The sequence below is a fragment of the Mustelus asterias genome, chromosome 2, assembly GCF_964213995.1.
Source record: "Mustelus asterias chromosome 2, sMusAst1.hap1.1, whole genome shotgun sequence".
Lineage (NCBI taxonomy): Eukaryota > Metazoa > Chordata > Chondrichthyes > Carcharhiniformes > Triakidae > Mustelus > Mustelus asterias.
Window position 1 is genome coordinate 131,588,511 of NC_135802.1, and position 24,627 is coordinate 131,613,137.

The 24,627-nt window shown below is 43.3% G+C and overlaps 1 protein-coding gene across 1 annotated transcript in view; it reads left to right on the top strand.

Annotated features, from left to right (window-relative positions):
* scgn (secretagogin, EF-hand calcium binding protein) overlaps nt 1–24,627 on the top strand; it is a 47,490-nt gene that overhangs the window by 18,210 nt on the left and 4,653 nt on the right. The window contains exons 4-9 of the mRNA XM_078228750.1: nt 2,960–3,049; nt 9,627–9,683; nt 11,621–11,698; nt 15,371–15,426; nt 19,594–19,639; nt 22,541–22,600. Coding sequence (XP_078084876.1) covers nt 2,960–3,049; nt 9,627–9,683; nt 11,621–11,698; nt 15,371–15,426; nt 19,594–19,639; nt 22,541–22,600 — 387 coding nt within the window. The remainder of the gene's footprint in view (nt 1–2,959; nt 3,050–9,626; nt 9,684–11,620; nt 11,699–15,370; nt 15,427–19,593; nt 19,640–22,540; nt 22,601–24,627) is intronic.

Here is a 24,627-nt window from a genome sequence, read left to right on the forward strand (position 1 = left end):
CGGTACATGAGTCCCACACTGTGTGAAACTCCCCTGAGACTGAGAGGAAGCTGGAGCATCATTAACCTTCAGGCTGTGGAGGAGGGCAGCAACAGCAAATGACAAGGCTGCTTTCTACCTATATCGCAGCCTTGCCATTGAGCCCTGAAACAGTGGAGTTGGACATCTGCACTGGCCTTATTAACTCACCTTTCAAACGTCCCACAGGCGCTAATGGCAGTTGCAGTCTCTTTCTGCCAGTCTATTATAATGTGGCACTTTAATGTAATGTGACCCTTTACAATGTGAAGGCATAATGTGAAATTTCTGCTATCTGTTGTATCTACATACAATGATACAGGAATGATACATACACTGGCCCTCTGCAGTGTTCTGGCCTGTCTCACAGTGAGAGCTGTCAGCCTCCTTTGGACTGGGCCGTAGAGTACTGCACTTCCTTCTCAGGAACCTGCCCGCTGTTCTTGATTAGAAGTTGAAGGCAGGGACGGCTATTTAACTTGCTGCTTCCCAACAGAATTCCCCCATCGGCCAACCCCAGACCCATTTGTGCTAGGAGCCAGGAAATAGTGCCAACATCGAAAAATTTCCAAAGAGGAGAAAAGGGGACTTTATACCAATATTAACCACCCTACGTCACATTGCTGGGAGCTCAACAATAACCCTCTGCTCCTTGACTGTCTCAAACTGTGAAACATAATACTCCAGGATATCTGAGGAACAAAATGCACAGATATTTTCATTATAATTTCAAATTGTATGACAGGTTAGCGTGGTAAATATTTGAATTCTCCACTCCAAAGTAAACATCCCCCCTATTAGGGTAGTGCTTATCTCCTAGCACTTGCTCTTTCAGTGATCTGCAGCAGTCAGGAACCAGCAGACCAGACATATTCAAAACAATGACAAGAAGTGGAAAAGGAAGAGGGTGTTGAACTGCGACTTAATAGAATTTGGCTTTGGTTTGTTTTTGGACACACTCAGGAAAGCAAGAGACAGTGGTAATTATTAGTATGAAGTGTGTTAAACTACAGGGAGTACTCATTATAGAACATAGAACAGTACAGCACAGAACAGGCCCTTTCGCCCACGATGTTGTGCCGAGCTTTATCTGAAACCAAGATCAAGCTATCCCACTCCCTATCATCCTGGTGTGCTCCATGTGCCTATCCAATAACCGCTTAAATGTTCCTAAAGTGTCTGACTCCACTATCACTGCAGGCAGTCCATTCCACACGCCAACCACTCTCGACGTAAACGTTTGAATTCTCCACTCCAAAGTAAACATCCCCCCTATTAGGGTAGTGCTTATCTCCTAGCACTTGCTCTTTCAGTGATCTGATATCCTTCCTATATCTCCCACCATGAACCCTATAGTTATGCCCCCTTGTAATAGCTCCATCCACCCGAGGAAATAGTCTTTGAACATTCACTCTATCTATCCCCTTCATCATTTTATAAACCTCTATTAAGTCTCCCCTCAGCCTCCTCCGCTCCAGCGAGAACAGCCCTAGCTCCCTCAACCTTTCCTCATAAGACCTACCGTCCAAACCAGGCAGCATCCTGGTAAATCTCCTCTGCACTCTTTCCAGCGCTTCCACATCCTTCTTATAGTGAGGTGACCAGAACTGCACAACTTATGTTAAGTTCATCGAACCCCTGCTCCCAGTGAAAAGTAAAACTCAAAGGCAGCATGAATGAGAATTAAGACCAGAAATAATGGACATAATTCTCTGGTCTACGTTCACTACAGCTCTAACTCCCTGTTGGCAAGACAGAAATTCACCCCCTTCAGCTTTGGATAGTTTAGGATTAGGAGATGAACAATCGACACCCCCCCCCCCCCCCCCCCCAACACACACACACACACACACACAAAGTGTGAATAACCTTTGATCCCAGCATTACATTTTATATTATCAACTTGTGGGATTTTGGATTTAACGTTATCAATAAAGATCATTATTATGAATTCTTTGTAACATGGAGAGAACATTTGGTGAAATTCACTGGGTTTTTTTTTCACAGGCAAAGGTAGAACGTGGGTATATTTTCTTACACAGACGTAACAGAAACTAAAAAATACATGGAGAACATGATGTGTGTGTTTGTGATATAATTTTACAATGATAAAGCCAATAGCAGAGACAGTGTTTTAATGTCAGAAATAATCTTCTCTCTTTGATGTATCTTACACCACGCAGAATGCAATTTACTCAGTCATAGGTTTGATCATAGAGCCTTAATCTGAATGGAAAGCAATATTTCTACCTGACCCAGGGCAGGTCTTTCACCTCTTTTTATTGTTACAGGAGCAGGTAGGTTATATGTGAATTACATCCTCACTTTAAACAGCGAGTCCCATTCTGCATCATTGTGGTGTCATGACAGGAGCTGACCGTGAAGTCAGGCTGCATTTACTGCGTTAAACTACTTCTCACCAATGCTACTGACGTGTGGAGAAGATTAATTCTGACATTCAAACACTGTCTCAGCTATTGGCTTTATCATTGTAAAATTATATCACAAACACACAGCTCAGTGACACCACTTGCACAACTCTCCTCAATGGTCAACATTTTGAAGTGACAGAGATATTTGGGGTCAGGACCAGCCTAATAACCAAAAGCTGTACTAGAGAATGCCTGAACATGGAAACATTGGAAAAGCATTTTGGATGATTCTGGTCCACATTCTGCTCTGAGGTCACATCCTTGTTGCTGATCAATGTCATGTAGCACAGCAGGAGGTGTCCTGGTCCATCATGTCTATTCTGAGTACAAAAAATCATTGTCAGGAGCTAATTTTCTGAGGTCACCCTCTATGTTTACCAGTGGCTCCAGTGTTAACTCATGTAAAATTTATGCTCTCGCCCCAACACAGAATTAAATTCCTAGATTGCTTTGTATATAAAAATATCTAAAGCAGTTGTGGTCTGACATGTAATCTTTCAATTCACCAGTTGGCAAACATGATCCTCCCTGAAGATGAAAACTTTCTCCTCCTATTCCGACGTGAGACTCCATTGGACAATAGTGTGGATTTCATGAGGGTAGGTAACCAGCCTCTGGGTCTAGACGTGGAGGTTAATTTATATATATATATATCTCATAAACCATGGGGCAGAACTCCTATGCATAATTTATTCAGTTTTTGAGTTCGTAATTGCTGCAAGGCTCTTCACTAATTTATTAAATTGGAACCAAGTCTAATTTTCTTTTGAACAGACTTGGGACTGAGCTTTTTTAAGGTAAGGAGCACTCTTGTAGCTCACCTCCTGGCCTTTGTCAAGGTCACTATCAGCAGCATGTGGATGTATCACAGAACTGTAGCTCTGGTCCTATCAATGTCAAAATGGTGTCCTTTATATGCTATAGTTCTATTTATATACCCCAACACCTTGTTAACTTTGGCTACAGTTTCTTTCTGTGTAAGAACGTTCAGTGATCTCTGCACAGTAACACCATGCTCTTTCTCCCACTCGATCTGTATTAGTATTGTGCCCTTCAAATTATACACATATTCTGCGTTGGTCCAACCAACGTACATGATGCTGAATTTTCCCAAATTAAATGCCATGGCCAATGTATCACCCACAAAAAGCAAAATATTTTTGAATTTGATTGCACTCCTCTCCCATCTAAAATCTTGCACAGATTTTGATGTTATCTGCAAGCTCACCATACTTGCAATATCCCTATCTACCTCCTTATTAATGACAATGAAGAGTAGTGATTCAAAGACTGATACCGAGGCAGTACCAGTAGTAACATGTCTCCAAGTGGAACTACATCTGTTAACTATAACCTTTTGGTTGCAGGATTGGAGTTAATTCCGAACAAAATGTTTCAAATTCCTATTGATCTTGCTGACTTGGAATGAGTTTCACCCAATCTTGGGTGACTTGTCAAATCAGAGGCTAAATGAATTTCCAATCAGGTGCTCACATTCAAACAATTGATGCACTTGTATAGTTTATTTGTCTGTGGTACTGTTACACTGACATTAACCCACAACATAAGCATTGCCAATCAGGGACAGCAAACAAACCAAGTATCCTACTCCTGAGCAACATGTAAAAAGTCCTGCACTTGTGTTGACATTGGTGAAGTCAGAATCAAGTTCAGTTCTGATTCCCTCTAATCCCAACATGTGATGAATAGAACACTCTGATACTCACTGACAAAGTCTGTGGATAAATAATGAACACTTACGTGAAATATTTGGAGCACCTGACTCCCTTCAAACTGTGGTGTAGAAATTCAAGCAGTGCACGATCCCTGTCTGAATGGAGAGGGTCAAAGTGAAAACAAAAACCTCACACAGCTACTGACAGATCCAGACTGAAGTCGGGCTACTGTGGGTGAGGAAAGTGAGAATGGGCAGATGGTTAGAGCCTAGAAGGGTGGCTGGGAAAATTGGGTTGGGGGAGGTGAACGATCATTGGCTGGAGGGAGATAGCATCGGCTAGGGAGTGGGTTGATTGATGTGTTGAAGCAAATTGGTGGCTGGTGGGGAGCGACACTGCGATCTTTTAATGTGGGATCCTGAGGAACACTCCAGCTCCTCCTGACTCGACATTCAGATAAATCTGGTGACCTTCCTACTGCTTGGAACCATCCTACGTTTGCAGGGATGTTATTTTCTCAGTGCATGGTAGCAGTTGGGCACATTGTCCATTGGATTCAAATTAATCAACCTTGAAAGGTTTTGGACAAGGCTTCTAGCTGGCAGTATATCATCATAAAATCAGCCACTTAATTTTATCTACCGACAAGCATTGACAAGAAGATTCATGACATTTCAAATAGAAACATTCGAATTTGCAATTTGGAGGAGTGGTTAAGGATCGATAGAAGAAAAAAAAATCACAAACACGTAAGTGGAAGAAAATTGTTTTCATTTAATTAAGTTATCAGCCAAGAATGGACAAAAGAAGTCTCTGGAAGTTTCTACTTCACCTTGAGGTATTTTGGAAGTTAGAAGGGGTAAGTGACAGTAGACGGGATTATGTGATTTGTCCCCCACCATCAACATCCTGGGGGGTCACCATTGACCAGAAAGGTCACTTGACCAGCAATATAAATACAGGGAGCAGGCCAGAGGTTTGGCATTCTGTGATGAGTGACCCACCTCTGCTTCCCCAAAGCCTGCTCATCATCTATAAGGTGCAACTCAAAAATGAGATGAAGCAACTCCCATTTGCCAAAGTTGAGTGCAGCTGTAACAATGCTCAGAAACTCAACGCCATCTAGTACAAAGCAGCTCACCTTTACAGCACCCCGGCTACCACCAGGAATATTCACTCACTCACTCACTCACTATTATTTTAATGGCAAAAAATTGCAGCATACTGCTGTGTAGAGCAACCCAGGTATCCTTGTGCATGAATTGCAAAATGTTGGTTTGCAGGTGCAGCAGGTAATTTAGAAGGCAAATAAAATTTTGTCCTTCATTGGTAGAGGGATGGAGTTTAAAAACAGGGAGGTTAGGTTGCAACTGTATAAGGTGCTGGTGAGGCTACACCTGGAGTGTATAGTTTTCATCTCCTTACTTGAGAAAGGATGTACTGGCACTGGAGGGGGCGCAGAGGAGATTCACTTGGTTGATTCTGGAATTGAGAGGGTTGGCTTCTGAGGAGAGACTGAGTAGACTGGGACTATACTCATTGGAATGTAGAAGAATGATGGGGATCTTATAGAAACATATAAAATTATGAAGGGAATAGAAAAGATAAAAGCAGGGAGATTGATTCCACTGGCGGGTGAAACTAGAACTAGGGGGCATAGCCTCAAAATAAGGGGGAACAGATTTAGGACTGAGTTGAGGAGGAACTTCTTCACCCAAAGGCTTGCGAATCTGTGGAATTCCCTGCCCAGTGAAGCAGTTGAGGCTACCTCGTTGAATGTTTTTAAGGCAAAGATAGATTTTTGAACAGTAAAGGAATTAAGGGTTATGGTGAGCGGGTGCGTAAGTGGAGCTGAGTCCATGAAAAGATCAGCCATGATCTTATTGAATGGCGGAGCAGGCTCGAGGGGCCAGATGGCCTACACGTGCTCTTAGTTCTTATGTAAGATGCATTGCAGCAGTTCACCAAAGTTTCTTTGACAACGCCTTCCTAAGTTGCAAGTCCGACCACCTAGAAGAACAAGGCAAGCAGATGCACCGGAAACCACTACTTGCATATTCCCGTTCTTAGCCAATGCTCAGAGTGAACCGGGCGGGCCCAAATCCATTCCTTGGTTGCCCCAAAAACCAAATTCAGATTTCAATTGAATCCAATTCAAGGTCCCCACAAGAGAGACAAACAAGATCCAAGCTGAAAAGATAAGGCATTGCACCCCATCTTGGGCTTGATCTGATGCTTGACCTTTGCAAGTTCCCCTCCAAGTCACACATCATCCTGGCTTAGAACTACATCAATTCCTTCATCATTGCTGAATCAAGGTATTGGCTCTCGCTACCTAACAGCACAGTGGGAGTACCCTCACTACAATGGACTAACTAATATGCCCCACCATCAGGAGCATTTCCTAATGTGTAGCATGAGGACTTTGGCTGGCATTCCCAACCTCATCCTGCAGCTTTTAGATACTATATGTGGGCGGGTGAAAAATCAGGAACCCGCTCACGTTATTCAAATATCAATTTAAATGCTAATTGAGGCATTTAATAGGCAATCTGAAATAAGATGGCCAGAATACAATAATCTGCCTTCAAGGTGAGATTCATGTCAGGTCGCTAACCCATTTTTTAGGGGCAAGTTTATTTGGGTGGGTATTTAAACTGCAGCTGAGAACAGAGTCTCAGCTTTGTGGGTCTAAACCGTTCAATGGGAGGGATCACTTATTTCACAGCTGGATATCGAGGTGATTTTGGATATTTTCTCTTCAGAAGAATTCTCCTCTCGTTGAGAGGGGCTTTCGAAACATTATTTAGTATTGTACTGTCTGTAACCCAGGACTGAGGCATGTCAACTCTCACACACAAGTGGAGATTGTGCTCTCAGTTGGAGACACAACCTCCATTGTAGAGGAGAGGGAAATTAGGAGGCGGATGAGAGGACTATGTGATCAGATGCAGGCCTCGGGTGCTGTGGGTCCTCAGGATAGAGACAGAGCAGCACTGGACCCCAATAGTCAGGAGGAGCCTTAAGACCCTCATTGGAGACGTGGAAGGCATTAGCCTATATCTAGGGTATATAGGCAGTGATTCAGCTAACTGCAAATGACTGAGACTCCATGCAGAAGACAATTGAGGCGCTCAATGACAACTGCTACATCCCTTTATGAGATGCTCACATGGGAGATCTTGTCAAACTGCCTTGAGCCATCCGATCCCTTGGCCTTGAAGTCACAGTGACACTAAACCTTTTTGCGACAGGCTCTTTTCAGGCTGCCTGCACCGATCTGACAGGGTGACCCGAACAGCTGGCAGCACATCACTGCATAAAGGTGTAATTAACGAAAATGGATTCCACTCAATCAACCTGTGCAGCTGGTCTGTGACCACAAACAGCAGGTCATGCGGGTGTGTGTCAAATATACAGGGGGCAAACTCGCTGCCCATCTTCTCAGCAATTCTCAAATTCCAGATCATTTCACCAGTCCAGGTGCAATTGAGGGACGGCTTCTAGACGATAAGGGCTATCCTCTCATGATGCATGTGAGCGTCTCAACATTCATGGAAGAGAGGAGGTACAATGAGAGCAAAGCCAGCACCAGGCTAAAGTCACAAAGTGACTTAAAAGCGGCACAGTGGCTAGCACTGCTGTCTCACAGTGCCAGGGACCTGTCGTCGATTCCTGGCTTGGGTGACTGTGTGGAGTCTGCATGTTCTCCCCATGTCGCATGGGTTTCCTCTGGGTGCTCTGGTTTCCTCCCACACTTTAAAGATGTGTACATTTGGTGTATTGGCCATGGTAAATTGCCCCTTAGTATGAGGGGAACTAGCAGGGGTTACGTGGGGTTATGGGGATAGGGCCTGGGTGGGATTGTTGTCGGAGCAGGCTCGATGAGCCAAATGGCCTCCTTCTCGACTGTAGGGATTCTATGATTCTATAAAGTGAACCAAACCATCGGACTCCTAAAAATGTGCTTCTGAAGCTGCACATATCCGGAGGTGCATTGCAGTACTTCCCATTTCATGTGTCTCTCATGGTTGTAGTTTGTTCTGCACTCCACAACTTCGCCATTCAAAGCGGAGATGCCCAATGGGATGAAGATAGGCCTGATGGAGCTCTATCCTCTCAGGACAATCAGGAGATGATGATTTAGGGGTCCACGGCAATGCTCCTGTGGCTGCCCCTGGACCTGATTGAGTGGATGACCATGACCAGGGATGCTTTAATATGGCAAATGTTTCTCTGGAGCTTCTTGCCACAACTAAAGAAAGGGTTCTGTAAAATCTCTCCCTGCATTTTCCCAGCTGGCAGAGATTAGTTCGAAGAGAAATAAACTTGCTTGACTAAACTGGAACATTCACAGATTTTCACAATGTACAGTTTCTGCTTTTGAATGATCATCTGATGGGTCACCTGACACTGTTCCATGCCAGGGGGCCCTTTAAAGTGCTGGACATGATCTTGTTCTGGAATACAGGCTGAAGACTCCGAGATCAATCATCCCACCCTCCAGCACTCATTGGGCAGGATGACAGCCTGTAAGCTGCGCTTGTCGCTAATTGGTGGCAATTAACATATCATCAGGCACACACCAATGGTGGATTGGAAGTCAGAACACCACCAACCTCCAGATGCGGAACCCGCCATTGGCATGCGAGTGCATTACTCGGCCTAATGTCTGCAGTGGTTCAAGAAAACAGTTCACCACCATCTTCTCCAGGATTGTTAGGGATGGGGATTAAATACTGGCTTTGTCACCAATGCCCACATCCCGTGAATGAATAAAAAAAGAAAAATCTCACGGCATTATTCAAAAAAGAGGCGGGTCCTCCAATGTTTACCCCTCAAGTAGTATTACATCGTTTCACATTACTCTTGATTGTAACTTGCTATGCAGAAATTGGCTGCCATTTTTCTACATTACAACAATAAGTCATGTTTTATTAGATTTGAGATGATCTGAGGCACTTTACAAAGGCACATCTTTTATTTTACTATTCTACCAGCATTAGCACACACTGCACGGTGGTACGTAAAGTTGTACTGGAGAAATCTTTGAGTCGCTAACCCAGATTCTGATTTCTGCCTAATTATAAATGATCCAAACTAACTGAAATTATTTTTGAGAGTGGTCTGTCTAACCTTAGCCAAAGTTACTCAATTTAAATTTCTCTGTTCTTTCAATTTGTTTGGGCATTGAACAACCTCTTTGTTGTTCTGATTATTTTGCTTGGCTCATATTATTAAATTTTAGCACGGAATTATTTTGTGTTATCTGGAGTTGGCAGCATGAGAAACATTTGGATTTCAGTCAAATTTGCTAATGAGTCTTGAAGTTGTTGATGGTTGTGGTGGCAGTTGGAGCATCACTTAAGATATAACCACATTGGAAGCCAGTGCTTTATGGATGAAGAATGTTCCCTGCTCTGTACACATATAGTAGGATTATAAATCTGGCCGGTGCTGGAATTTCCACTTGTTTCATTCCTCTATTCTCCTTTTTCAGATCTGGCGTAAATATGATGCAGACAGCAGTGGATACATTTCAGCCAGTGAACTCCAAGTAAGTCACATGAAAACAGGAAACATGAGGTTTATTCAAATAATACTCACAGTATCTGGGAACTTCTGCAGTCATTTTCCCTGAATTGGCCAGTTAGTGGCAGGAAGGCAGGCTGTTGAAACTGGAGGGCTAATAGGGAGACTTCCAAGGAATAGGCCCCTGCACTTAGGGCACCTCTCTCTCTTTTACCTTATCTACACATTTTAAAAATATCAAATTAAAAATGGCCCAAGAGCTGGATGACAATTGTGGGGGGGCGTTGAGGGAGACCCACAAGGCAACTTAGAGCTGCAGCAATGGCCAGGCAGGTGACAAGGACCTCAAAACCTGCTAAGAGTGCTATGTCTGCAATTGCCTTCCAGGCAACCAATGAGTTTCTGATATGCTGGAGGGTCCGCATGTTTAACATTAGATGCAATTCTGTGATTGGGCAGTACTTGCTGAACAATCGCGAGTGTGCTAAGAATTACACTAAAAGCCAATTTAAGATTGTCAGTCAGGCTTGCAATGTAGCTTGCGTACGCTTGCGAGACACATACTGGGACCTGTTCTCTGCACATAAAATGAATATGTCCAGATTTTGCATCTATTTTGCAGAACCAAATGCATGGGGGACAATAGTTCCCTGTTGCATTCGCCATGGCAATATTTTATCCAATCAGAACCAGCTTTCCAACCAATTAGCACCCCTTTTCGCAACCAGTATAAATTGTTGTCCCTTTTCTCAGCAATAATAAATATTTGATCCATATTTTTAAAAATAGAAAAATAACTCTCACTTGTTTGAATTTATAATTTAAAATTAATAAAATTTAGTTTAAAATTGAGTGCTAATTGCATTTCCCAAATTTCTGTAATTTTGTGGCTATTTATCTTATAATAGTACAAAATGTTGGAAAGTTAGGAACCCAATAGAGTCGAACCCTGCTGTTTGTATATATTTATCCTCTCGGACTCGAAAATCAGTGTTGAATTGATGGTCAATGTGTAGGGTTTATGGTCAGTGTGCGCAATTTATATTCAATGGGTTTATAGGGTGGGATTTTCTGGCTCTTCCCACTAGTGGGATCTTTCATTCCGCCAAAGGCAAGATGGGCGAGCCACACAAAACAATGTAGACATCGGCAGGACTGGAAGGTCCCACTGGCAGCCAGTGGCGATTGGCCATTGTTAACGGAGAACACGCCGTGGAAGGGCCAGAAAATCCGATCATAGTCAATTTTAGGGTTTATGGTCAATGTATAGTATTTATTATCAGCACTCAGAGTTCATAGTCAGTGCTGAAAGTTAGTGCACAAGGTTCTGGTCAGGGCAGAAGCTATGTGAGTCAGTGAGTATGGTTTATGTCTAAATCAAGACTGCCGCATTATAAGAAACTAAAAGGGTAGAATAAGCAAAGTAGTCTCTGTTTTCTCATCGGTTTTGCAAATATTTTTATTTATTAAATAATGAACCAATTAATCTTGCCTTTGACTTCCTTTTTTAATAGTCTTCCTCAGTTGGGCTCTTGTCCAGATCTTTGAGCTCTTGGTCATTTAATCCAACGGTTTACACAGGGGTGATATATAATTCCAACCTATAAAGGAATTGACAATGCATTTTTAATTTACTGGTTATTAAACAACTGAATTAAATCCTTTTTGGCCCTTGTTATTCACAAGGCTAAATTAAATCTGACATTATTTGTTAATCCAGCAACAAGCTGCACTGACAGTTTGACAAATGCATTGACAAGACAAAGGATGCACTGGCTTTAAGTGATATTACCTGGCAACCTCCTGCAGGAATTGAAACAACATCTTGCATCTACTGCCAGAGTGGAAATTGCTTTTCTTTGCTCCATTGGTCATTGAAAGATGATATTTCAGAGAATAAAGAACTATATTAACTGGGAGTTGGAAAATTAATTTTTGTTTGATCCCTTTTGTGATAAACAGAACTTCCTGAGAGACCTGTTCCTTCAACACAAGAGAAATATTTCAGACAACAAGCTGGACGAGTACACTGACACTATGGTGAGCATCTTTGTAACCTGTTACAAACTCCAGCTATTCCGCACAAAACCACTTGCTTTTTTTTATATCTGTCTTTACTTAAATGTGAGCGATGCAATTCACAAGCCACTTAATCCATAGTTGCTGCCTAGGTCTCAACCCAAACAGTTTATCTGCAGCCAATTTCCTGGATGTCTTGACTGTTCAATTTGGTGTAATTCTAACCAGGTTGGACATTATTGTTTATATTTGTTTAATGTAGTGGGTATGTTGGGATGGATTTGAAGATCACATCCACAGATTCGCGCTCAGCTAGTAATGAATGTCAGCATGAGTCTTTACAGTGGAAGATGTCTGCCCACAGTGAGAAGGTGGAGGATGCGGCTGACTAAAAATAAATGCAATTCTTCAATTCTTTTTGCACCAGCTTTAAATACTTTGTGATAATATTTCAATGTTAGTATGGGTGTGTAATAGCAGATCACAGTCAGTTATACAACCTGCCCAGTCCCCCTTATCGTTGGAGCCAGTAGAAAGGAAGATCCGGCATTGTTTAAAAGGGAACTGGCAATCATCATTTTGTCCAACTTAAATAATTAGACCCTAATTCTCGCCAATATTAATCCCTTTTATGGTGTCCTGTGCTACAACAGAGAGGGAAAACAAGCAGCTTCCTCTAGAAATTCCATTTTTGAGTAGAATATTGAGAGACTGAAATAAAAACAGAGAATGCTGGATAAACTCAGCAGCTGGAATTTTACCTCCCCGCCCGCTACAAGAATCGGAGCGGGCGAGGAGCAAACTATGGGAAGGTCCATTGACCTCGGGCAGGACTTTACAGTTTCGGGACAAGCAAGGCCGTAAAATCCCGCTTGCCAAGTCTGGCAGCATCTGTGGAAAGAAATAGAGTTGATGGCCGGAATTTTAGGTGGGTGGGAAAGCCGGTAAAATTGCGTGAGAGGCGAGAAATCAGGATCACGCCCGATTTCTCAACACTCGTGATTTTACGAGAGCCGGATTTAACAATTTATTTAAATATATTTAAATGTGAATTTGCATCTGTTTAGTGAGTGCTGCGCTCAATTGTCTGGGTTCACTTGCCTTTATGGCCTCACTGGGAGAGGTTCGTGCCGGCGGGAAAATCGCCTGCTCCCCATGAACGGGGAACAGTCGCGCTGGCATTACCGGTGGAACTAGAGGCCCATTGAGGGGCCCCGGAGAGGCTGAAGGCAAGGGAGAGGTGATCCTTGGGCAATGCCAGCCTGACCGGGGGAGCGGAGGCTACTGCACACTCTGCAGATGCGAATGGATCGGGAAGGGGCCACTGCCACTCTGCAGATGCGAATGGATCGGGGAGGAGGGGGGAACTAGATGTCCGTGCGTTGTGGAGCTCGCAGTTGGCTGCAGGCCCCCGTGATTGCGTGGGGGGTGGGGTTGGTTCAGGCTGGTTCCAGCAGCAGGGGCCTGACAGCTCTCTCTCTGTCTGTCAGAACTGCTGAAATTGTGCATGTGCAACATCAGAGGTCTGCACATGCGCAGTAGCTTCCTCTACAGGCTGGCTGGCAAATTAAGCCCAGCTCACTGCCTGCAACAGTTAGAAACAGTCTACACCATTTTTTCACTGTCTAAGTACATAAGATTGGGCGTGCAAACTCACCCAAAAAATGGATCAGGAACTCTCCCATTTTCATGCTAGCTGGACACTTAGAATCATTCTCATAAAATTCCACCCAACGTCTCTAGTCTAATTACCCTTCTGCAGATAGAAGGCAGATAAATCAGTAACATTTTGCCATTTACAAAATGGTTTTATTAATAATTTTAATCATTGTTATTGTTGTTATTCCTATCAAAGCATTTGTTAAAAGTATATGATAGGATTAATGGTATAGGATTAGTTTTAGAAAGTTAAATCTGAGTATAATTTAACACCTTGAACAAAGACCCAAACAATCCCAACCCACAACCATGCTCCTGTGCCTGGCTGAACTTGTACTCACATTGAACAATTTCTCCTTTAACTCCACTCACTTCATCCAAATGAAAGGTGTTCTGATGGAAAGCTCTTGCTTCCATTACACTTTCGAGCAATTTTCCGCCGGGATGGGATAGGAGCTTGGGTAGCAAGTTTGCACACAACACTTCCACCCTTGCAGGCACCATTCAGGGTCTGGACATTTCAAACCACCACCCCTCCCCAACAAGTTGGAAGGAGTCCAGACCATTTTGGTTCACTGGATCTTAGAGGAACCATAGGGAAACCCCAGTCTTGAGTCAAAACCAAAAAAGAAAAACAATTATGCATTCGCCATTCCCTTTGAAAAACAGTGGCTCTCGTTAGGGTGGCACAGTGGTTGGCACTGCAGCCTCACAGCACCAAGAACCCGTGTTCGATTCCGGCCTCGGGTGACTGTCTGTCTGGAGTTTGCACGTTCTCCCCGTGGTCTGCGTGGGTTTCCTCCGGGTGCTCCGGTTTCCTCCCACACTGCAAAGATGTGCAGGTTTGGTGAATTTGCCATGGTAAATGCATGGGCTTACTGGGATAAAGCTTAGGTATGGTGGGCCTGGGTAAGATGCTCTTTTGGGGAGTCGGTGTAGACTTGGTGGCCTCCTTTTGTACTGTAGGGGTTCTATGGTAAAGCTGTCAATCAAACACAGGCATTGGGAGTCCCAATTTGGAGGCTTTCAATCCACTTTGCAACTATTAATCTTTCCAAATAAACGCACAGGCATTTAAAAATCTATTTAAAGAAAGATCAGGTCATTACAATTAAATAAAGAGGTTAGTCACACACAACTGGCACCCACTTTTTCAGCAGAGTAAACAGACCCCTCCTGCACTGAGTCATTTAGCCAATCCTGGAGCTTCGCCACAAATTCATGTTGAGACCATTTGGGAAAACAGATGTCAGACTATCTGCTCAACCTGTTTTTGTTGATGCAGTTGCTAGATAGTCTCATTATGAATGCTTATCTGAGTTCCAAGAACATTTAATGGACTTAGCTCAGCAGGGATCTGTTCGCTCATTTGCAAAGGGACTGTGTGTGATTCACATCTTTATTAATCTGTAATAAACTGATCTTTCTTGAAAGACAATTTGTCAATGCCTGCATATTTGTTTGGATAAAATTAAGGGGTGTGATGTGGATTTAAGGTCTCCCTGAAATTAAAATAGGGTTGATGGGCTCTTCCAAGACTGAGAAAGGACCACAAACTCAGGAAAATTTCCAACTCCTGATACCCATCTCTTTGACGAAACTCTAGCCCATGGCGTATAGTCAAGGTTACTGTATAATGAGCATGAACATAGTTGTTCCCAACCTGGCCCAGGAACGCTGAAGCCCATCACTGCCCTAACTTAGCTCAACTAACACAGCACATAAGATAGCAGAACTACTGAGGCATTGAGGTTGGGGTGGGGTGGGGGGGGGAGAACCATGGAATATCTTGTAATATATGAATCAAATTAATGTGCATTACCAAATAGGCAGATTTGCAGCACATGTTATTTCATGCTTTTAGGATTCCAAGATATAAAATGTGGTTTCTTCCTCTCATCCCAGTGCTCCTTTTTGACCATTTCATCTTGTTTTGGTGAGATATTAATGTAATGTAACAGTATGCAATGCTTACATCTGAAACAATGTCTCATGGACTGATCACTTACTAAAATGTACCACTGTTTATTTCAGATGAAATTTTTTGATAAAAACAAAGATGGCCGCCTGGACCTCAATGACTTGGCACGGTTAGATACTTTCTATTCTCAGCGCAAAATCACTTCCAGAAGATCGTTTCTCATTGAATTAATATTTGAAAGCCTCAGAAATGGGTTGAGGAAAGACTCGTCTTTCTGGTTCTGTGTTCAATGTAAAAGAAACCTGGGTGGTCTTAATCTGGTTCTAATATAAAAGACCACAGGAAAAAAACAGTCTCTATTTCAGTGCATATTGAATCGATTCTTTTTTATATGACATTGAACCACTTTCAAAACGTGTTAGTGCAGCATATAGTGGTCTCAGACACTTTTTTTTTGTTTTAGCCTTGGCAGATCTTTCTTTTTAATTCATTCATGGGACATGGGCATCACTGGCTGACCAGCATTTATTGCCCATCCCTAGTTACCCAAGGGCAGTTGAGAGTCAACCACATTGCTGTGGCTCTGGAGTCACATGTAGGCCAGACCAGGTAAGGACAGCAGATTTCCTTTTCTTGATGTGCAGGGCTCAACTCCATTGTGCAAAGATTGATTGGAGATATTCGGACTGCTTTCTTTGGAGAAAAGAAGGCTGAGAGGAGTTTTGATAGGGGTTTTCAAAATCATGAGGGGTCAAGACAGAGAAGGTAGGGAGAAACTGTTCCCACTTCTAAAAGGATTGAGAAGGGCACAGATGTAAAGTAATTGACAAAAGAAGCAAAAACAACATGAGGAAAAACTTTTCACAGCCAGCAGTTAAGGTCTGGAATGCATTGCCTGAGAGTCTGGTGAGAGGTTGAATTGAAGCATTCCAAAGGGAATTGGACTATTATCTAAAGAGGAGAAGACAGGAGAATGGCACCAGGTGAACTGCTTATTCGGAGAGCGGGTGCAGACAGGATGATGCAAAAGGCCTACTGCTGCACTGTAGTAACTCTGTGATTCACTGATTCTGATGCCTCAATTTCCTCTCAGATTTCCTTTAACACCATGTGGTGAAAATCTTTGGGTCCAGGCCCTGCCTGTATCAACATGAACCTGAAATAATAATGGGTCTTCCTGAAGTCCCATTATTTTCTCCATTGTCATTTTTGTATATTAAATCCACAATTTCCTCCCTTCAACTTATTTTCAGAATCTCTTGTACTGCCAATATTTTTCCTCTTCCTCCATTGTGAAAAGGGCTTCAGAAGTCTCAATATTAAACACAGCCCTCCATTCCTGCCCCCTTCCCCAACAATGATCAGGAGTCGGGATGGAATAGTTGAAGATTTAGATTTGGAGAATCAATCCCCCAATATGCTGTGAACATACACATTGCCTTACTTATACTGATGGATATTAAGACATCTAATGACTGCCGTGGGGTAGTGAGACACTTGATTAATATATTTAAATTGGCATCCCGAAGTGCAATTAGGAGTGTGGTTTAAAATTGTCAATGTAAAGCGTTGCCCATGGATTGGGAAATCGGACAGCGGAATCCAGCAATCAATTTGGGCCAGAAAGTGCAGGACTCACCCAGAGTCCCTCAAGGAAGACTTGGGCCTCCTCCTTGCTGATCGCAGTCATTTCTCTAACCCTGTTGGACTTGCCTCCACCTTCACTCAACCCTCTCTTTGTTCTGATGGTCTCTTTATTTGACATTTAATCTCTTTTGCCCTCCATCCTATCACAGACCCCTACCCCTTTGTTATTTCCCATCCCTCTGTACTTACTTGAAACCCTTTACATCTTTAATGTATTCCCGTTCTGATAAATGACCATCAACCTGAAATCTTAACTTTCTTTTTCTTACCTCAGATGTTGGCCGACCTGCTGAGTATTTCCAAAATTGCCATTTTTAATTTCAGGTTCATGTTGGTACAGGCAGGGCCACGGTCTGTCAACCCGACTGCCTCGGTTCTGTAGGACTTTGTCCCAGTTGTTTCATTAAACTTTAGGCCCACTAGAGCGTGCGCGCACACTCACACTCTTATGCCACTCCAATGGCTCCTCATACCCTCCATGCCAAGTATCCACCATGAGCAGATCTTAGGAGCCATGTTGAGATAAAATAAATGCCTAAATATCTATTACAGCCTTCACTATATTAAAAAAACACTTCCATTCATAACATCTATTCAAAACTTTTAAATCTCCTCAAGTACATAATCCTTTATAATATAAACAAACTTCTATTCATAATCACACATTAAAGACAGCTAATCCCTAATAATATCTGAGCTGTTAATCAAGCTGTGAAGTTAGGGCCCCTTGGTGTGGTAATTACAACGTATGGAAAGCAGCCAAGCATTCATAATGATAATCCTTGGGTAAATGTTGACAAACAACTATTGTGATTGCTTGAACAAAGTCTTGTCCACTCTTACGGACATACTACTTAAAGGGACACTGGAAGATTCACACAGCCTGCATTTTTCCAATTTGTAAATGGCTGAGGATTTAAATTACTTCATATCATGAAAGTTCTGCAGATCTTATGAGCTTTTCGTGATCATTTACGTCTACTTCACTTCCCACAGAGTGAGTTAAGACCTTTGCTACAATAAAAATGAGGTTCTGTTTGAACTCAGCACTAGTTTAAATGGACTTGCTGAGTTCGGCTTTCCCTCATGTGTGAGTCACACCCCACTCATTTTCCCCTGCTGTCAAAAATGGGATCTGTCAAACATGTTGGACCAGAACCTCCACATCCTGGTCCCACCCATCATTTTGAAGCATCCGCAGAGTCTCCGCAATTCCATGAAAACTGACCCTTCACGCATTTCCTTTTATTCTTTGCCATTCCACTGCCTGCTTTCGGGCAATGGAGCAGTGGCCATTCCAGTCCTTAATATTGGCAAATTGATTTTGCTTATTTGCTAAGTATTTTGCATGGACGTACAGCAAATTTGGCCATAGACTGGACAAGATTAGCTGTTGAAATTGTTGCAATCCCCACAGAGGTGATAACTTTTAAAAAGCAATATGAAATTTCTGGAGACTGGCACAAATAGAATTGCATGACAAGATTTCATATTTAAAAACTTTTACTGTGCCTACACTAAACTACACAAAAGGTGTTCCTCATTAACTTAACATAACGACAAAAGCCCATGCCATGTGTATATTTTACACTACACTTTCCACAGAAATGTCATTCCAAGGCTCGTCCTGGCTTTAACTGGATCCCTTTCCCTGCCCCATCAGAGCAAATCCTTTTGTACAGAGTCCCCTTCACTCGGTCTGCTGCAGCAAGGAACCCTCTTGATGATCCCTTGCTTTTTAACTCTCAACAGTCCTTGTTTTCTCTAACAGGGGTTCCACCCTCACCAGCTCTCCACTTAGTGGTGAACCCAAAAGCAGTCCTTTTCTTTTGCCAGGTATTACACCCCCTGGTTTTGGTCTTTTGTACCCCCCCCAAATTTCTCTGACTGACTGAGTCTGGGCAGCAGCATGACCAGCTACCTCCCCTTTTGTGTCAAACTGTTAAAATTTGGACCAGACTTAGAAACTCAACTTGGAACATATTCAATCTCCATAATTAGCTGGTCACATTGATTTGCCTCCAGGCAGATTTAATATGAAGTTAAATAGGTTTGTCTCATAGAAATCATAGAAACCCTACAGTGCAGAAGGAGGCCATTCGGCCCATCGAGTCTGCACCGACCACAATCCCACCCAAGCCCTACCCCCACATATTTACCCGCTAATCCCTCTAACCTACACATCCCAGGACTCTAAGGGGCAATTTTTAACCTGGCCAATCAACCTAACCCACACATCTTTGGACTGTGGGAGGAAACCGGAGCACCTGGAGGAAACCCACGCAGACACGAGGAGAATGTGCAAACTCCACACAGACAGTGACCCGAGCCGGGAATCGAACCCGGGACCCTGGAGCTGTGAAGCAGCAGTGCTAACCACTGTGCTACCGTGCTGCCCAGATCCTGGCAGATCCCATTGGAGGTCCCAACCCCCTTTCCAAACTGCTCTGTTTTGCTTTGAATCAAAGGAGACTGTTTAAAATATAGCTATCTTACAAGATTGAGTGATCATAATACAATGAATGATACACAGGTCCATTCCAGCTGTTTCCCACCAATTCTATGGTGTTTTCCCCAGTCTCCGTGTTGGAATACAATGGGTCTTTAAACAAGAGAGTTCTTGCTGCATGTTCTTCATAGTTATTTTACAATTTGGATTAACCATCGATTTCTTTTCTTTCTTTGGAAGGATTCTGTCACTAGAAGAAAATTTCCTTTTACAGTTCAAAATGGATGTAAGTTCAACTAAAACGGGTGTCAAATAAGAAAGTGTGGTCTGACTAAAAGGACAGAATAATGTACCTGAGTACTTTCGGTGTGTGAGTGCTGCTACAATGGTTCAGTAATAGTATATGGAGTTAATCCTTTGAAAGTTACATTGGGCAGAATCTTCCTGGTCCTGCAACTTCAAGGTGGGACTGAAAAGAATTTTGGTGAAGGATGTGTTGGGGTCAACTCCCTTGTGTGTTCCTGCCTCAGGGTGACCTACCCTGAGGTGGACCAGCATGGGCAGGGGTTACCTGCCTGGTACCAGTGGATGGCCAATCTGTATCATTAGCTACCCATTGGAGGGCTGATTGGAGATGGCACAAGCTTCACTGCAGGCCAAACGTGGAAGGTGCCTGGACAGTTTGCCGGTGGCTGGTCTGAGAGGGGCCCAGTGAACCAGCCTGTATGAATCACCCTAATGGCGTTGTGGCCAGCAACTGGCCAGATGTTGCTGCCAGGCATCCTGTGGAGGGGTTTCCCCACTGCACGGGTGGTCTCACAGCTGCTGGCTTAATTCAATTTGAACCTCTTGAGAGGGCGCCACAAGATGGAGGCAGCCTTGTGGAAAACACCTCTGATGGTGAGGCTGCTTTCCTTCCCAGGCTGCTGGTCAAGTGATCCTACAGGACCCTTCCTTAATAGGATGCAGGACCCAGATGCAGCCTCTGAATGGGCTGCCTCTGTGAAGACCTCGCAGACAGGCATCTGATAGGCAGAGTAGGGTTGGGACCAAGAAATAGCCCCAACTCACAATCATAGGATGGAGTTTTTCGTTTATGAGGCTAAGTGCATTACGGACCGTTTCAGTGGCTCCCATCCTGCTGGAGCAGAAACACACGCCCGATTCTGCAATTGGAGATTCATTAATTATGCAGAGGTGAGTATCAGGGTGGATCCTCTGACAGGTCGGGAGTTGATTCATCCACCTACCGTGGGGTTGAGGTAGCAGAACTACTTGTTTTCACATCATAGGCAAGAATTATAGCTCCTCTCAAACACAAAGAGGTTAAATTGTAGAATATGGTCCAAAGAGAAATTTGTGAGACTCTGGAAATGACATTCACTAAACCCATTCTGTCATCAGTATGTAATAGCCCCAGTAATGGAATTTTTTCAGATTATTAGTTGAATTGTCAGTTTGAAAGTTTTCTCGTTTGCCTCTTATGAATCCTGTACAACTGTTTTAAAATGCGTAGCCCTTATGATGTCAGGCACTCTCGCTGCACATGGATAGTCCCTCTCTCGCAGATACTCCAGCTGGGTCACTTCCAGGAGGGAGCGTGAACCAGTTGCGATGGCGGATCCAAACTCCAGTGTGCTGATCTAGAATCCAAATTGCTAAATACATTGGTGGGACTAAGCATTCTTTGTCTCTTTACTATAACCATTACCACTCCCGTTGCCTTTTCTCCTATTCGTCATTTCATCTCTCTCACCCTCTACTCTATCCTACATTGCCATTGCCTACTTCTTCCCCTTCCGATAGCATAAAATGCATCTCATTTCTACCCTCCTCCAGCTCTGAAGAATTCATATTCGACTTGAAACGTTAACTCAGTTTCTCACTCCACAGGTGTTGCCAGACCTGCTGAGTATTTCCAGCACATTCTGTTTTTTATTTCAGATTGCAGAATCTGTCATATCTTGCTTTTAATTTGTTGCAAACCTGAAATCCGCTGTGTAGCCTATTTCTCCTTCACGGCCTATACAGTCATCTGATGCAGAAAGCATTCTGGAAATCTTTTCCCAAGCAATTCCCACTCTTGAATTGGCTACAGAGGCTGGGAATTCCCTCTGAGCTGTTTCCACTCCAATGCCGCAGCTTTTTCAGTAGAAATCCTGTAGCCTGAGTGTAAACTGCACACTCCAATGTAATGTAATGCTGGCAGAACTGAAAAAGCCCCACACAAATCTTCAGCTATAGAGCTAGCCCTCAGCAACTAGGGTAACTTTTAGCCATTTACATTGGACCTGGGAGAGCTCCAAGTTGACATCGGGTATGATGCACCCTTTTTTCCAGTGCTACCATCCCACACTGGATTCACAAAACACAGTAGAGACTTCTTGTTAACTTACACTTCCAAATTTGCACATTTTGATTACAATTAATTCCTGTCCATCTCCGCATTTTTATTCCTGGACCTTCCCAAATAAGTTGTTCCTTGAAATCTAGTACAGTGCCAGTTGTTTCAACTGGGGAGTCAGTTTAGCTCAGTTGGCTGGATGGCTGGTTCGTGATCCAGAGCGATCCAACAGCATGGGTTCAATTCCCATGCCGGCTGAGGTTGTTTATGAAGGCCCTGTCTTCTCAACCTAGCCCCTCGCCTGAGGTGTGGTGATCCTCAGGTTAAAATCACCACCAGTCAGCTCTCACCCTCAATGGGGAGGCCATCTGGGACTATGGCCACTTTACCTTATAGTTGATCCAATACGCCATTCGGCTTGCCCTCACACAGGTCAGGGCAGCATTATGAAGAGAAATAAAGGTAGCATTTCAGACCAGTCACCTTGGATGCCAGGATCAGGAAAGGTTCCGATGACAGGTCATCAACCTGAACGATTCGCTCTGTTTCGAGTATTTCCAGCATTGTTCTGTTTTTATTTTGAATTTCCAGCATCATGGTACTTTGCTTTTGTGATGGCTTGCCTGCTTTTGGGAAAATGGTTTTCCCTAAATCTCATTTTAAAAAAACACACATTCAGAATTGTTCTAAATGAAACACAATTAGTGTAATTTTGCAACTATTATGTGTTTAATTTTCAAAATCATCAATTTTATTTTGATGCATCAGAACATTGACACATCAAGCAAATTTCCAAAGAAAACCACTGATTTTTGACATTATGTTTTCCCCTCTTGACTATAGGCGTGTAGCCTGAAGGACAGACAGAAAGACTTTGAGAAGATTTTCTCCCATTATGATGTGGTGGGTTTTATCTTTTTACTTGAATATTTTACTCTGATGTATTTGTGTTGTGTGTATGTGCGCACATGCATGCAGATTTCTAACAGTGTAGAAAGACCAGTGTATTTTGGTACGCAGTCACACAAATGAACTCATTTTAACCAGCACTTAAAACAGACTGTCTCATCATGATCCTGCTACTGTTGGGATTTTGCTGTGTGCAATTGGTTGCCTCACTTAGATCATAAGATCACAAGAAAAAGGAGCAGGAATATACTATTCGCCTACTCCACCATTCAATAAGACTATGGCCGATCTGATATTGGCCTTAATTCGTCTTTCCTATCTGTCTTCCCATAACTCCCCCTATTTTTATACACCATCCCCCTTGCAATAATTCAATTTCGAACCATAGAATCCCTACAGTGCAGAAAGAGGCCATTTGAACCCATGTCTGTTTCCTACCTGTCTCTACTAGGATTCCACCAGTGGTGTGTAGGTGTCGGGCAACCTGCCTGCCATTGAGCCAATTGAGCTTCTTAAATGTCAGTTAAGGTCACCAGGTAAACATTGGCAGCCTGGCTGCAGGCTCAGGTTGGTGATGGGCCCCCCGTTCTAGAATCCTGTGCCCTCACCCCCTAGCTGGCGCTTGCCTGGCTACCCCTGGCGAAATCACCCCACCCTGCTTATCGGATAGACATCAATATTCCTCATCGGGGACTGATTTCAGTCCCAGGAGTGGCTACTGCTCCTGGTGACACGCCTGAGACTGGAGAGCTGTTGGCCATCTGATTGGCTGACAGCTCTTGGGCTGCGGGACATCCTCCGGAATGGGAGCAGAAGCCACGACCTTAGGTAATTATCTGACTGATGACGTAAAATCTGGTTGTGGATTCCAGGCCAGTGGAGGCTTAATTGCCCCTAATTTACCCTCTTCCTTGTTAGTTTCTGTTTCTTTCTCAATCCTTAAATCCTAAAGAGGTTGTTCCAGTCATTCAAACAGATTCCAAATGCCATGTTGTCCTTGTCACATCATCACCAGAGTACACTTGCAGAAATTTACAGTGAAAAACGTTCTTAAGTTAGGGGACGAGCAAACATGTATAATTCCAGCAAATTCTGTGCTGAATAATCAGATTAAAGCTATGACTGTACGTACAGCCTTAAACTAGTTCTATTTTTAGATAAACAAATCCCCATCTCTCTCTCTCTCGCTCTGAAACTGTCATGATATTAGGATGATTGTGGTAGTGGATTCCAATTGTAGATATAATATGCTATACTCCGCATCACATGGGGTCACCTGACCTGGGGGTTGAAGGTCAGATAGCACACGTACAAGAAGCTTGTAACAAGGCTGCAGATGCCTTGCAGTTGTATGGTCATGTTCTGTTATCAATGATGTTGATCATCCTGCAACATAAAAACAAGACAGAATTTCTGAATTGGGTTGGAGAGATTGTTGAGAAAATGAAAAGGGAATTGATGAGCTCATAGAGCAATGCTGTATTGTTTCTTCCAGAAATCTCTTAAATAGGATCCCTGGCCCTATGGAGGACTGATACGGTGACACTCTGAACCAAAATTATTAACCCGGTGCCAGGTGTGCCAAAATGAATTTTTGCTTGTTCTTAGTTTTTCAACCTTGTATTTTTGTATTCAGAAGAGGAAACACAGCATCACACCCAATGCTTCTCAAAGGAAAATCCATCAGCCTTCCCACATCATGCTTCCATTCTTGTACATGCCAAAACCTCAAGGATGACTTGGGAATGCGGCTACTCTGACTCTTGCCCTTAGAACACTTCCCATTGACAGACATGGGTCATCATCATCCCTGCACTTGACGATTGGCTGGGAAGCCTGGGATACTAATGCCAAGTTAAACAGGCACAACAAAGCCCATCTCCCTCATGATCTGATTCCTGCCACCACCATAAATCATCATACCCCACCCAACCCTCGCTATGATTGTGTCTGTTAGGTTAAAATTCAGCCCAGTGGATTAGCGAGGAAGGGAAACAGGACTAAAATGTGTCTGGTGATGA